Source organism: Pecten maximus, chromosome 14 (assembly GCF_902652985.1).
Source record: "Pecten maximus chromosome 14, xPecMax1.1, whole genome shotgun sequence".
NCBI classification, from domain to species: domain Eukaryota; kingdom Metazoa; phylum Mollusca; class Bivalvia; order Pectinida; family Pectinidae; genus Pecten; species Pecten maximus.
The window spans coordinates 29023153-29039735 of NC_047028.1; the positions used below are offsets into that span (position 1 = coordinate 29023153).

General features: G+C 36.6%; 1 protein-coding gene across 2 annotated transcripts; it reads left to right on the plus strand.

Annotated features, from left to right (window-relative positions):
* Positions 1-303: 303 nt before the first annotated feature.
* LOC117341915 lies at positions 304-10952 on the plus strand. 2 transcript variants are annotated; one of them, XM_033903773.1, is made up of 16 exons: positions 304-351; positions 1051-1113; positions 1430-1500; positions 1653-1689; positions 1914-2059; positions 2514-2571; positions 3129-3298; positions 4704-4752; positions 5357-5508; positions 6694-6724; positions 6956-7029; positions 7495-7525; positions 7755-7828; positions 9389-9419; positions 10397-10476; positions 10877-10952. In XM_033903773.1, the coding sequence occupies exons 2-15, from the start codon at positions 1055-1057 to the stop codon at positions 10467-10469; spliced, it is 1056 nt and encodes a 351-aa protein (XP_033759664.1). In that variant the 5' UTR covers positions 304-351; positions 1051-1054; the 3' UTR covers positions 10470-10476; positions 10877-10952. The 2 variants fall into 2 exon arrangements, with proteins under 2 accessions (XP_033759664.1, XP_033759665.1); XM_033903774.1 differs by lacking the exons at positions 6956-7029; positions 7495-7525.
* Positions 10953-16583: the final 5631 nt, after the last annotated feature.

The following is a 16583-nucleotide window of genomic DNA, read 5'->3' on the forward strand; positions in this document are numbered from 1 at the left end:
GAATATTATCAAATGACTCACTCAAGACATGGATTTAACTATTGGTGTCATATTGTTCACTAAGGAGACGGAGGGACTTCAATACTGTTAAGAAAATAACTTGTCTTGCATTAAAACCATATTTACTCTAATTCAAAACAGCCATGGTCTTCGAATTTACAAAACGACAGATGTTCTCCTCACACTAAGGTGCATGCTTTTGTCCACAGTCTAGATCTCGATGACCGCCTTATCTTGTCCTTGCAGAGTTAAGGTCATCACGCGACTGTAAAATCAGCTGATTGGCTGATAAATAATCGTATATAGAACCATCTCGATGTTGGCAGGTATTCGGAAAATACATCTCTGAAGGTAAGTAATGTCAAAACGCTCTTGCGAAACTTATGTTTCATTTCACAGCGAAAAGAGATTGAATTGCTTCTAATATGAAGAACGGACTAAACGGACTCATTATATCACAATTTAAAAATGGGAGGATATGTTAAATTTATTTTCAGAACATTTTAAATATTATGTACATATGGTTTAAATATACATTTATTAATATAAATACTCACTGAACGTTTGGCACATACATGCAATTGCTATATATCGTATGGATATACACAGTTAACGTAAGGATGATTAAGCGCACGCACTGAAACTAGCAATTAGCGCAAAAATATTTTAGCGGAAGGCTTTAAACTAAATAAAATTACCACAAAAATACGTGTTTTTTACAGTAAACAAGTGTATATATATGTGTTAATATTATATATACATATATTTTACAACAATTGTTAAACAAATTATGGCAACATTTAATCATCTTCGGCCCGGATGGGAGCGAAAGAGATGTCTTACTGTGGGAGGAATTCTGAATATCCGAGAAACCCACATTGCCCTGGGGAACCCACATTGCCGGGCAGGTGACCCCATACTTTTTCATGTCCGCCTCGGGAAAAACTTGTGATTGTAAATCAATAGTATAACACATATGAAGCTACGGATAGAGTCTACTTGATGAATGTCAGCCCCTCCTGTTGAATCACGCTGTTAATTTCATTACAGCATAATGAATCTGTTGCTGGTTGTCGCTTGTTTGGTGTCGGTGAACGCCGTGCCATTGAAAAGGTACGTATAGTCAAGGGGAGGTCGAATCAAAACACTGCAATGGCGTATGCCATATACATATATGTAAATTCTGCTGGATACCTTCCCGTCTCTAATGATATTCGTCAATATATAAACAATATTCATACTCTTTCCTCGCTCCAAACGACACAAAACGCTATCAAGGAAGTTCAGTTTGGTATTATTTAATGTTTCCGATCAAATGTACGGATATGATAGATAAAAAGAAATTGAAATGGGTTTTTGCTTGTTCAATTTATACCATAAAACACTACATCTTAAGCTGTTACAGTAACTTAACATATTTACATGATAGGTGTGATTACGATTGTGTGATGAGCCTGGTGGAACATGCATACCACAGCCCGACCCACTTAGATCCTATCAGTACGTATGGCGTTTATAATGTCATGATATCCACTCACTGACAGTAATTTTTATAATCATTTTAAGCAGTACAAGTACATAAACGCAAAATAAGGTAAGACATTAATATTAATTTCACAAAAAATGAATGATCTCCCTTTCTTAATCAACAGGTGGATATCCAAATACCTTTGGCAAACGGGACATAAGGTAGGGCATTGTGTCGATATAGTTAACAGGCTTACACTGTATATCATTTTCAACGATATACCCTGTATGTTTAAAGATAAACATTTGTTCCAATTCAACAAATGAAATTACAAAAATACTGTTTTGATGATACACCTATCACCGAATTGTCAACACATCTGTTCTTTACCATTTGTGATATTTTCCTTTTGATGATAAGATCTTCTGGCCTTTGTAAATTGCAGCGCCTTGCTCCAGTCTTTGCAATCGTCTATTGCAAATGTTGGTACTGCCCTTCAGCAGACGTTTGGTGCTGTTCCCCAACATGGCTCCGAGGCTCTGTCTTCCATTATCCAAACCGGACTCCATCCGATAGCCGGACTCCTTAACGGTATGAATCATTCGACAATGCTCTGTGAAGGCGAAAACAGGGAATACAAGTCCTGTTTGGGTAGAATAAAATGCAGTATTTTATTTCATGCGAATTCTAAAATACAAACACTTACATATCAGAGAAATAGCGAGAAGTTTGTTCAATATTTTATATATATTCCTTGTTTTTGTATGTATAAAACACATATTGCTCAAATGATATATGTTTTAAATATGCGATTTTTGTTTAATAATATTTTAAGTAACATCATGTAGTAAGTTGTTAGCGACGAATGGCAGCTCCGGCTGTATGCATCCCATGGTGTTGAGAAACACATTGACTGGTTGACTGGCTAAATTACCACGGATAACAATTTGTGAACTGCTTTAAGTAGTTGTTATGATATGTTGCTAAATATGATCTTCAAATTATCATTATGATCATCATTATGTAATATATTCATATGTTACAGGTGTTTTGGACGGATTTCAGAAAGTCGACATGGTGGAACCACAAAAACGTGGAGTCAAGTAAGCTAACGGTTAAAGAATATTCTTCCTATCGCAAAATTATAAGTGAGGTGCAACGGCAGATGAGGTCACTCAATCGCGCTGTTTAAGTGTTGTCACACTATCATATCATTGATTTGACATGGTAGTATGAACCCCAATGCCATTAACTGATACTAGTTTGATAGTCGTATCAAGTTAAACGTCAAACATATAGCAATACCTATCCTTCTCATAAACTTTCCCTTCTCAATTTCCACACTTATGATACCTATTACCAAGAACTGTATAGACCATTTTCGTTTCACGCTTGTTGATATACCGGGACAATATAAGGTGCTTTTATTTATTCCTTTCGGTACATCATCAAGTTAGATGATTTGAGTCCTTTTCCTACAGATGAAAAGACGCCAATATCAGATTTTTTTTCTCTATTTTTCCCGGTATGGAATTATTTGAGGAAAGCTGTATAATTTTATTCCCATATTAGAAACTGCTAAATCGCACATTTTGGGATATATTTTTAAGAATCTTAGAAAACTTATTTTAGATCTTCAAACGGTTATGCTTTATTTCAGGGACTTTTTCTCCAACCTTGGACACCAATTGTCGTCCACGTTCACAGATATCGGTCACGCCTTCCAAGACACATTTACAGGATTAGCTCAAACTGCTGCCCAGCAAGGAACGGACCTCCTTAGCCAGGCCCTACAGGGAGGTGCCATGGTCGTCGCTAACGGCGCAAACAGTAAGCATACTAGCTTTATATGGTGTCTACACTGCATCAACTCTATATAAATGGAGCGTAAGGCGCCGTGAACGCTTTTCATTGTGTTTCACATCCTCGTAACTATCATCTTCGGGAAATCCAAAAGCTTTATCAATATTTTGACATAGAATAAGTTGCATGTAAGTGCCCCTATCTGGTGGGAAAATATGACACTGCTATGTACCCGTTAGATTAAGACGATACTATCTACATACTGTAAATGCTGATATTTTCGCGGAGGTTAATGTCGCGATTTAGATATGTATACTATACGCGTGGGGGTAATTTTCGCGATCAAACCACCTTCGTTTGTAGCTCGAGATTACACAAATTGATATCAAAATAATACGCGTGGGGGAAAATTTCGCGATCAAAGGACTCCGCATACTTAGCGTAAATTTCCTCCTCGCATAAATTAACACGTTTGAAGAAGTGTCCTGTCGATAAATATGCTACAATCATATTACCGGCTATCTTATCTAGTCAACTTCTACAGTTTTTTTTTTATCAAATCGTTGTGAAACTTTGTGGAAGAAATGATCGCACACTAACTAAAGCTGTGCATCTGCAATTATTTGTTTCGTATCCGCTATTCTAAGGTATTGTAAGGTTTGCTTGTAGACTAAATCTTGTCCGGCAAACTTGAAAAGTTTTAATCTAAACTGTTTGCTGATGAAGCCAGCACACACTTTCCAGCTTTTGATTTAACCATACATCTGGCAACTATCCTTCATTGTCTATGTTTGTTAACAGAACCCTGTGCAGACAAATTTTCCAACTTTTCATTAGAACATTTCGGACTTACAGTGTACGCACTCAGTATATATGTACACTGAAGTTGTATTCATATTGTTTAATCTCATGAACAAGTATGAATGTCATCATGTGAATGTAAATGAGTTGGAATCAGGTGTAGGATCGGGATTGGGGAGCTGGGAATTAGTCAACCATCTTCGCGACAGTACTACTTTAAATTCCGTTTACTGCAAAATCAAGCACGGAGTTGAGTTAAGATACAAGCCGTTGTCTACGTTGATGAGCATTTACAATCCACGTGGGTTATCTACAATCATATGTGATAGGGCGTGGTGTCATGTTGTCACGACCAGGAAAGACATTTCAAAGCGATTGCATTGTTCGTCCATCAGACGCGCCATCAGCACAGGACGACATCTTCAATTGTCCTAATGATGATGTAAATAAACATTATCCGCCACAATAAAGGAATTTTGTCATATGTTTATCACTCTGGAGGAAAACAATGATGTATTACCGATTCCCGATGTCCTTTTCCGATATATATATATTTTACTTTACTTTTATTTTGCTGTTATATAGTATATTTTATAATACAAAACTTATATACATGTGTGTTCCGTTTCAGCCCTTGCTACCAATCTTGCACACACAGATGCCCAGAAAAGGAATGCTCAGTGAGTGCATTTAAAATTTTAATGTTTTTATCTATAAAGATACTGACCTTTTTTCTTCACAAAAAGAAAAAAAGTGAATAAACATTGTATTAAGGTAATGCAATGGGTTCGATTTCGCATAGTTCCTCATCCTAATATATTTATGATACTTACAGCACATTGTTTTACTTGGAATAAATGTTAGCGATGACTAGACTATTACAAATGCTATGGTATAACAACCCTAATCTCCCAGTTACAGGTGAACCTATATATCGTATGAAGGTTTGTAGTTATGTCTTCCCAGGTGCGGTTGTACGTTTGCACATACTACCAAATATTGTATTTGTCTTACTGTTCTGTTGTATCTTTAAACAACATTTTTGAAATTGCATTGTTTCACTTACCACAATATATAGTTAGGCTAAATATTAAAAAGGTAAGAATTCAAGAGAAAAAAAAGAAAAAATATATAGATGTATTTTAACATTAACCCTATAGATATTTGTCGAATAACGCACATATACCACCCGCGTTAAACTTTTAGTTTGGTTGAAATCTGTATGAACTGATACCAATATCAGATTGATAACAACTTTTCTCAGTCTGTACATATATACTTCAGTGACTTTTTCGCAAACCTTGGACACCAACTGTCGGAGACGTTCACAACTCTCGGTCAGGCTTTCCAGGGCACATTTCAGGGATTAGCTCATGCTGCCACTCAGCAAGGCACGGACCTCCTTAGCCAGACTCTACAGGGTGGAGCAGTAGACAGTAAGTCTGGTATTATATATTCAGTTGTTTTCAGGACGACGTCACGGGCGATTAGTAGGTATTTCACGTGAAGTCAAACTGCCGTACGGTATGGAACGGATTTTGCAAGTCAGGTTCTAAAGGACGAGTCAAAGATTGTCGCAAACAGTTGCAAAGGTAATGTTGATTCTCGTATCCCTCAATGTCCCTTACCAGGTACATGGTATTATTATCGCAGTAAATGCTAGTTTAAGAAGAATTTGATTTGACCTGTCGACTACATTGGCCACATAGTATCAGTGATTCTGACATCAAGATTGGTTTACTCGACGGTTATATCAGGATTAGCCAAACAATATTAAAGTAATATGGAGTCAATGAAATAAGAAAAAACCTTGTCAGAGAGCAAAAAGAATGTACCTGTTGTATTATAACTACATGTTGTGCGCGGAGATTAATTTAGAGAGACGATGCAGGGTTTTTAATTATGAGACGCACTACAGGGTTAATTGCAAGACAAATTTCAGGGTTCATGACGGGGTACATTGTAGGGTTACTAACGTGATACAGTGCAGGGTTAATTATCGGACAAAATGTGGGGTTAATAAGGACACAGTGCAGGTTTGATTACGGGATACATTTAAATTTAAGTACTTATTTAGTATTCAGAGGAATAGCAAATACAATGCGCTATCTTTCACACCAATAGATGTCATGTGGTTGCCATTGCCGAAAAATGGGGAATAGTGGGGTATTAGTTAGCCATTGGTTCTAGTTAATTTCTGTGGTTTATTTTCCTTGATGTCTCATTTACACCCTTAATGTTTTCTCCGACGAAAAAACTTAAAATAATTACAGCTTATAAAGGTATTGACAAATTAAAGCAATGAAAACGAAACAGGATACTCACAAGCACGGACACGAAGACATATTTAATTCTTCACCTCTATTTTAAGAGGAAATACCCACGAAAAAACGAATTGGTATTATGTATATACATAGCTGATAAACAAACAGGCACAATGCATGAAGGCAAAAAACACTCAAGGACACAAGCCATGTTAATGTTCGCATTAATCGCCATTTATTTTCTGTCTTGTCCTGTACGTTATGCTCCAAACACATACACTTCTGAGAAAGAACGGATTTTTCAGAGGACGCTTAAAATATTTCTTTATACATTTATCAATTGAAATTATGTTTCAGCCCTTCAGCCTGCGCAGAAGAGGAGTCTTGGGTGAGTTTATACAGGCACACGTATTTCACACTGTACACACAATGAAAATATTCCTTCCGTCCATCTTCCGTAACAAATAAATATACATAGATAGCATCGTTTTCGATTGATCTTGAAAGCCTCCGCTATGAATGAATAACAATAAAGCTATCCCTTCAAAATACAATAATCATACGAGTCATTTAACAGGTTTCTTAGATTCATTCTATTTTCCTTTGACTCTTTTTTCAGTGATGTTTTGGGCGAATTGCAGCATCAGATTCAGCATCTTGGTGAACTCCTTAACCCCTTAATTCATCCTGACAGTAAGTATTTTGAATGTTTGAATGACATCTTACATTATTTTAATCCCATTATATCGTTTATCATTCTAATACTGATTTACGATACTTCCTTTTATATGCAATTTTTTCATGATGCTCACAAGCACGGACACGAAGACATATTTAATTCTTCACCTCTATTTTAATGGGCAATACCCACGAAAAAAACGTCATTTATCTCCAGAAATGTGTTTTCTTGTCCAAGTAAACAAATTCTTATTATGTATATACATAGCTTATAAACAAACAGACACAATGCATAAAGGCAAAAAACACCCAAGGGCACAAGCCATGTTAATGTTCGCATTAATCGCCATTTATTTTCTGTCTTGTCTTGTCTTCTACGTTGGTATGCTCCAAACACAGACACTTCTGAAAAAGAACGGATTTTTTAAAGGACGCTTAAAATATTCATTTATGCATTTATCAATTGAAATTATGTTTCAGCCCTTCAGCCTGCGCAGAAGAGGAGTCTTGGGTGAGTTTATACAGGCACACGTATTTCACACTGTACACACAATAAAAACATTCCTTCCGTCCATCTTCCGTAACAAATAAATATACATAGCATCGTTTTCGATTGATCTTGAAAGCCTCCGCTATGAATGAATAACAATAAAGCTATCCCTTCAAAATACAATAATCATACGAGTCATTTAACAGGTTTCTTAGATTCATTCTATTTTCCTTTGACTCTTTTTTTTCAGTGATGTTTTGGGCGAATTGCAGCATCAGATTCAGCATCTTGGTGAACTCTTTAACCCCTTACTTCATCCTGACCGTAAGTATTTTGAATGTTTGAATGACATCTTACATTATTTTAATCCAATAATATCGTTTATTATTCTACTACTGATTTACGATACTTCCTTTTATATGCAATTTTTTCTAAGATAATCGATATAAAACAATTCAAAACAAGATAATTCAACGAATTACAGTCCCCCACCGGGTTGTTATCTCGAGATCTTTATAGTGTAGGAGATAGAGCCCGGACAAGGTATTTGTGTAACGTAGGTCAGAGGTCAAAATATAGGTCACTGTGACCCGGTTTTGTTACGCGACACACCGCCTTCCCACAGGGAACTATACTACCAAGTACAAAGTTATAATCCTTAATAGTGTAGGAGATAGAGCCCGGACAAGCTTTTCTTTCTTTAATGTAGGTCAGAGGTCAAAATATAGGTCACAGTGACCCGGTTTTGGTACGCGACACACCGCCTTTCCACGGGGAACCATACTACCAAGTATTAAGTTCTAGTGCTTTATAGTGTAGGAGATAGAGCCCGGACAAGCTTTTTCTTTAATGTAGGTCAGAGGTCAAAATATAGGTCACAGTGACCCGGTTTTTGTACCCGACACACCGCCTTCCCACAAGGAACCATACTACCAAGTATTAAGTTCTAGTCCTTTATAGTGTAGGAGATAGAGCCCGGACAAACTTTTACTTTAATGTAGGTCAGAGGTCAAAATATAGCAAAATAAAGGTCACAGTGACCCGGTTTTGGTACGCGACACACCGCCTTCTCACAAGGAACCATACTACCAAGTATTAAGTTCTAGTCCTTTATAGTGTAGGAGATAGAGCCCGGACAAACTTTTACTTTAATGTAGGTCAGAGGTCAAAAAATAGCAAAATATAGGTCACATTGACCCGGTTTTTGTACGCGACACACTGCCTTCCCACAGAGAACAATACTACTAAGTATTAAGTTCTAGTGCTTTATAGTGTAGGAGATAGAGCCCGGACAAGCTTTTTCTTTAATGTAGGTCAGAGGTCAAAATATAGGTCACAGTGACCCGGTTTTTGTATGCGACACACCGCCTTCCCACAGGAAACCCACACACTAAGTATGAAGTTCCAGTGTCTTATAGTATGGGAGATAGAGCCCGGACAAATAGTGTGCGGAAGGAAGGACGGACGGACGGACGGACGGACGGACGGACGGACGGACAGACGGACAGACGGACGGACACAACGCAAACCTATAGTCCCCCCCGGATTCCGGTGGGGGACTAATAAATAAAACAAGATAAATACATAAATAAATACATAAAGGAAATAAGATAAATACATACTTAAATACATAAAGGAAATAAGATAAATACATAAATAAATACATAAAAGAAATAAGATGAATAAATAAATAGATAAAAAGAAAACTCTAGAATGTGATCCACTACGACCTGTATCGAGTCTGTTGCAGTTCGACGTTATTGATGTTAATGTGATCCATTCAGGTTGAAACCGTCAAAAAATAACTTAACGTGTTGATAGAATACTATAGAAACAACCAACCACGCAACCAAAACCAAATATTGTTTTATTTGTATATTTCAGAGGTTGTTCCTGTTCAAGCAAGAAACGCTGCGTAAGTTTAATATTGAAACATGGTGGAATCGGTATCCCTCGTTTTTCTGACACACTTTTAGGTTAGGAGTAAACATGTCATTGCAGCTCGACAGAATGATAAAATTATGTCGAGCCATATTGTATTGCTTGAAAGTGGGAGAGAGCAGTAAAGCCAAGATGTTTTAATGGAACATTTACTACGGGATAAGGTAAAATGATTTTGCAAGACTTCGCTTCTCATCTGCTATTACCAAACCCTATCTCAAATTTGGCTGAGCCCTTAATACATTGAATTATGTTTCGGTTTGAGGACTTTTGGAAAATATTTTGAAGAGTTATTTAACAGGCAAATAACAATGTTTTTCCTTCATCAAGGGACGATCACACTGTTGCTAAGTTTGATGATAATCGGATAATATTCGTGAGGGTTATTTCATGGAAACAGCAACAAACGAAATGTTTCGTTAATTAAGGGGCCAGAACTCGGCCCAATAAAGTCCGGACAAAAATGGTAATCACACTTTGCATAGCTCTTACTTCATATGACCTTGTTATTATGTTTCAAGACAATATATTCTTATAACTATTCCTTTTTTACGGAGGGGACAGAAAACGACGTCATTAGTTAATTAAGGTGTCATAACTTCGACAAAGTCCGGCAAAAATGATAATCATACTTGACTGATCGCTTAAAGCATTTGATCTTGTTACTAAGTTTGAAGTAAATCCGTTAACATCTGCTTTAGTTATTTTATGGAAACGAAGCGTGACGAACACAAATTAATATTACCCGTTTCGGTGAAAGTGGGGTATAACTACGTAACAGACTGAGGAAGAATTATTCTTTCTATAATCCTACATGTCTGGGATGCAGAAAGCACACACTGTATGTACATAGGATGCTAATCGTGTACCCTGCCGAATAGGGGGTTATACAAGACTGGTAACAAGACATTGATTTATAACGTATGTAAGACATTTTTTTCTGCTTTTCAGTGATTTCCTCAACAATTTGCAACATCAGGTTGAACAGCTGAGCAATCTCCTGCAATCCCATCTCCAACACTAGACAAAATGTAAGTTTCCCTTTTTAAAACATACATTGGAAGGTTAGGTGCTGGCACTCCGTCACCAAAAAAGTTATCTATCATGTTTTGTTTGATAATAATTATATTTCTTAAATCAGACAGATATTCCGAGATCATATTCCAATCATATTTCATAACAAGACGGTTACCCATTTGATGGTTCAAATGACATTAGTAACCAGTATTCAATGATATTTGAGCAGTAAATACATTTTTGACATAACCTGTAATAAATTACATTTGTAATCATGTTACATACACTATATACTATGGAACATATACACGAGCATATTTAGACTAGATATATATTAAATTTCTATTAAAAAATGGAGATTATTCCATATATTCTAAAGGATAGATGGGTTATGTTTGTACTTTTATTTTCTAGAGATGGCCCACTGCAACAGTCCAAAATTCATGGAAAACTGCACTATCAGAAGAAATAAAATAACGTAAACAATTTATCTTGAGATTTAATTATATTTTTATTTCCCTTAAACATTAATCAGTTTAACTGGTCACAAACAATTGAACTATAAAAATCAAAAAAACATGAGTGGATCAATGAAATAGCACTTCCAATACTTTTTTCTGTGATTGATTTCTGTTACATACAACCAAGTTAATTATTGAGGAACAAATCAACTTTGCATTTTAGCATATTTGAACTTCGTGACCTTTATATTCAAAATTTAAAACCAAGATGGCTGATTGAAAAAAAACATTTTGATGATTCTTATTCTAAGCAGTATGTAGGGCAATGCTGATTCTGAGCATAGCGGGTATTTAGGAAAAACTATTGAAAGATTTATCACATTCGATCCCTGTTTCATTTACAAAAATAAACCATGTCTTACGACCCCATGTACAAAACTTGGCAATATTACGAGGTAAGCTTTTAGACAGACAGATCTCTTGTTTTCAACATCATTACATAAGAAATAACGGTTTAATATTATTGTCAGCAGAGGTAAAGAGATTAAATAGGTATAAAACAGAAGAGCAAGACAACAGTGTAGTAATTGATTGCTTCAAAATTGTTAAATGCATGTCAAAAATGACGAAAAGACACAAATGTGTTTTAACCAATACCGATTTTAAATAATTCTTGCTATATCTGTATATTACAAATAAAATAAGTAATGTTGAGTAAAAAAATCTATCATTTAAACGGTAAATTCCTTGCGAAGAGAATATAGAAACAAAATGAACACTTTTACAAAGAGCATATAAATATAAGATAACAATCATACAGAAAATAACAAGAGATCCCAGAGGGATCTTGGCGCCCACCATTGAATGATCTTTATAGGTTCCATGTCAGATTGATCTTTTCTATACTTTCCCTTCCTCTAAGTCTAACTAATCTGTGTAAATTCAGAAACAGCCCTCTAGTACTTTTCAAACAAAGGGAACCTATATAACAAATTTAAGATTTAGCGATAATGGCTGTCTGTCGGCCATGTTGTTTTCAGATTGGTCCACAAATGCAATACCAGGGACCAAGGGGAACCTACATATGAAATTTGAGAAAGATCCTTTCAGCTATTTCTGAGAAATAGCGATAACAAACTTCAATAGTCAAAATTAAAGATGGCTGCCTCTCGGCCATGTTGTTTTCTGATCGGTCCCAAAATGCAATATGCATAATAAGAAACCAAGAGGAACCTACAAATGAAATTTGAGAAAGATCCCTTCAGTATTTTCTGAGAAATAGCGATAACAAACTTCAATTGTCAAAATCCAAGATGGCTGCCTGTCGGCCATGTTGTTTTCCTATTGGTCCCAAAATGCAATATGCATAACTAGGCACCAAGGGGAACCTACAAAAAAATTGAGAAAGATCCCTTCAGTACTTTCTGAGGAATCGCAATAACAAACTTCAATTGTCAAAATCCAAGATGGCTGCCTGTCGGCAATGTTGTTTTCTGATTTGTCTCAAAATGCAATATGCATAACTAGGCACCAAGAGGAACCTACATATGAAATTTGAGAAAGAACCCTTCAGCACTTTCTGAGAAATAGCGATAACAAACTTCACTTGTCAAAATCATAGATGGCTGCCTGTCGGCCATGTTGTTTTCCCATTAGTCTCAAAATGCAATATGCATAACTAGGCACCGAGGGGAACATACATATGAAATTTGAGAAAGATCCCTTCAGTACTTTCTGAGAAATAGCGATAACAAACTTCACTTGTCAAAATCCAAGATGGCTGCCTGTCGGCCATGTTGTATTCTGATTGGTCTCAAAATGCAATTTGCATAACTAGGCACCAAGACCAACCTACATATGAAATTTAAGAAAGATCCCTCCAGTGCTTTCTGAAAAATAGCGATAACAAACTTCAATTGTCAAAATCCAAGATGGCTGCCTGTCGGCCATGTCGTTTTCTGATTTGTCTCAAAATGCAATATGCATAACTAGGCACCAAGAGGAACCTACATATGAAATTTGAGAAAGATCCCTTGAGCACTTTCTGAGAAATAGCGATAACAAACTTCAATTGTCAAAATCCAAGATGGCTGCCTGTCGGTCGTGTTGTTTTCCCATTAGTCTCAAAATGCAATATGCATAACTAGGCACCGAGGGGAACCTACATATGAAATTTGAGAAAGATCCCTTCAGTACTTTCTGAGAAATAGCGATAACAAACTTCACTTGTCAAAATCCAAGATGGCTGCCTGTCGGCCATGTTGTTTTCCAATCGGTCTCAAAATGCAATATGCATAACTAGGCACCAAGAGAAACCTACATGTGAAATTTGAGAAAGATCCATTGAGTGCTTTCTGAGAAATAGCGATAACAAACTTCACTTGTCAAAATCCAAGATGGCTGCCTGTCGGCCATGTTGTTTTCCCATTAGTCTCAAAATGCAATATGCATAACAAGGCACCGAGGGGAACCTACATATGAAATTTGAGAAAGATCCCTTCAGTACTTTCTGAGAAATAGCGATAACAAACTTCAATTGTCAAAATCCAAGATGGCTGCCTGTCGGCCATGTTGTTTTCTGATTGGTCCCAAAATGCAATATGCATAACTAGGCACCAAGACCAACCTACATATGAAATTTAAGAAATATCCCTTCAGTGCTTTCTGAGAAATAGCGATAACAAACTTCACTTGTCAAAATCCAAGATGGCTGCCTGTCGGCCATGTTGTTTTCCCATTAGTCTCAAAATGCAATATGCATAACTAGGCACCGAGGGAAACCTACATATGAAATTTGAGAAAGATCCCTTCAGTACTTTCTGAGAAATAGCGATAACAAACTTCAATTGTCAAAATCCAAGATGGCTGCCTGTCGGCCATGTTGTTTTCTGATTGGTCCCAAAATGCAATATGCATAACTAGGCACCAAGACCAACCTACATATGAAATTTAAGAAATATCCCTTCAGTGCTTTCTGAGAAATAGCGATAACAAACTTCACTTGTCAAAATCCAAGATGGCTGCCTGTCGGCCATGTTGTTTTCCCATTAGTCTCAAAATGCAATATGCATAACTAGGCACCGAGGGAAACCTACATATGAAATTTGAGAAAGATCCCTTCAGTACTTTCTGAGAAATAGCGATAACAAACTTCAATTGTCAAAATCCAAGATGTCTGCCTGTCGGCCATGTTGTTTTCTGATTGGTCTCAAAGTGCAATATGCATAACTAGGCACCAAGACCAACCTACATATGAAATTTAAGAAAGATCCCTTCAGTGCTTTCTGAGAAATAGCGATAACAAACTTCAATTGTCAAAATCCAAGATGGCTGCCTGTCGGCCATGTTGTTTTCCGATTGGTCTCAAAATGCAATATGCATAACTAGGCACCAAGAGGAACCTACATGTGAAATTTGAGAAAGATCCCTTCAGTGCTTTCTGAGAAATAGCGATAACAAACTTCACTTGTCAAAATCCAAGATGGCTGCCTGTCGGCCATGTTGTTTTCCGATCGGTCTCAAAATGCAATATGCATAACTAGGCACCAAGGGGAACCTATATATGAAATTTGAGAAAGATCCCTTCAGTACTTTCTGAGAAATAGCGATAATAAACTTCAATTGTCAAAATCCAAGATGGCTGCCTGTCGGCCATGTTGTTTTCCGATTGGTCTCAAAATGCAATATGCATAACAAGGTACCAAGGAGAACCTACATGTGAAATTTGAAAAAGATCCCTCCAGCACTTTCTGATAACAAGAATTGTTTACGGACGGACGGACGGACGGACGGAGGGACGGACGACGAACCACGGACGCAGGGCGATTTGAATAGCCCACCATCTGATGATGGTGGGCTAAAAATGCAACAATACACTTATATTTTTCTCTAAATATTTGTAAACGACTGAAATACAACTTCTGGAAAAGGAGTTCAAAAGTCGCGTTTCACATGCATGTGATGTTAAAGTCTGTATACAGCAATGTAGAAACAGGACAAAAAACGCCATTAGGTCGAAAGGGACAGGAAATCCAAGATGGATCCCGGTGCCCACAAATGAAGGATCTTAACTGTGTTTGTGCAAGATCTATCATGAGTAAAACTACCATTTTCCGAGACTTTTGTAAGTCTCGGCAAGGGGACATAACTTAAGGTCTTTCTCTCAAGGGGCGAACGCTCAGGCAAAGGCCAAAGTTGAAACAATTAGCAGGAAGAGAAAATAAAATATATCTTCAATACAGTTGCCGCTCTTACGTGTACTTTCCCAAAAACTGTCGAAATCAAAGACGAAATCAAAAAGGGCCTCCTGTCAGCCATTTTGCTTTTCCAAATTGAATGGCCAAAATGAGGGATTCAGAAAAACGAACCTATATGTAAAGTTTTAGAAATATCCCTCTAATTCTTTTCATATAATAGTAATAACAAGGATTATTCAAGTAAGGAACGTGCGAATGTCGATTTGATTAGCTAGCATCCAATGCTAAGCCCAGTTATGGAAATTCAAGCATATGTTAAAATTACCAACGATGCGATAAATAAGTTATCATACACACGGCGTTAATATTAAGAAAGTTAAAATTAATATCAATAGTTTCTTATAATATAAACAGGTAAAGTTGATATGGATGTTGTGATGGATGTTAAGTAATATTCATTAGATTGCCGATTGAAAACAAAATCCATTTAATATAAAAATAAATGATTGGTTTTGTTTATTATTGTTCAAGTCCTTTTCACAGCTGTACTCATTTGGAAGGCTGCGTTATGTTCGTATTTGTGCCCATGTTAAAGCGCGGATGTGATGCCGACTTGTTGCATTAAGCCCTTAAAAAGACTAAAGCGGTGATTTTTAAAGATAAACATAATTGGATACCTTAAGGGGCATCTAAACAGCAAATCCAGCCAAAACAGTTGATATTTTACAAGGCTATACATCCCTACTAGGATGCAATTTAATAGAAGTAACTTGATAAAATTTTGATATGTATCATGTCAAACTTTGGGCCTTGCTGTTGACATTCAATTTGTTCAGTAGTTCGTAAATTTCAACAAAACATGGGGAAAATGCATGTTTCAGGGGGACATAATTAACTCATCCGTATCTCATTTATTGTGCAAAACAGTCATGTCGTTTTGCTCACAAGGGTCTAAAGCACACACTAGGAGCATTGGTTTGACTAGATTGGACTTTATGATATGTATTAACACTGATTTTATTTAGACCTTGAAATGCAAATGGCGGTTGTGAATAAGATCAGACAATTATGGCATATAAGAAGGTATTTCAAACGCCAAAAATGCTCATATTAGATACTATAGAGAACTCTAGACATGGCAGAAAGACTGTTTTTAGGAAAAAATGTTCATCCGTTGAGTTTGGGGTAAAAGACATATATTTCTGAAAAAGGCCCAAAACTCACCAGTTTGACAATTTGTCTTAAAATGGTTATTCTTACTATAATCAGATGTCTTAAATGTATGATATAGGAGCATTTTTAATGGCTAAAATGCCTCCCTTTATGCCCTATTTGTGTAATATCATCCACAGCCGCCATTTGCATTTCAAGGTCAAAACTAAATATGTGTTTATACCTATATAAAGTCAAATCCGGTCAAACAAATGCTCCTACCCTGTGCTATAGACACCTGTGAGCATAACA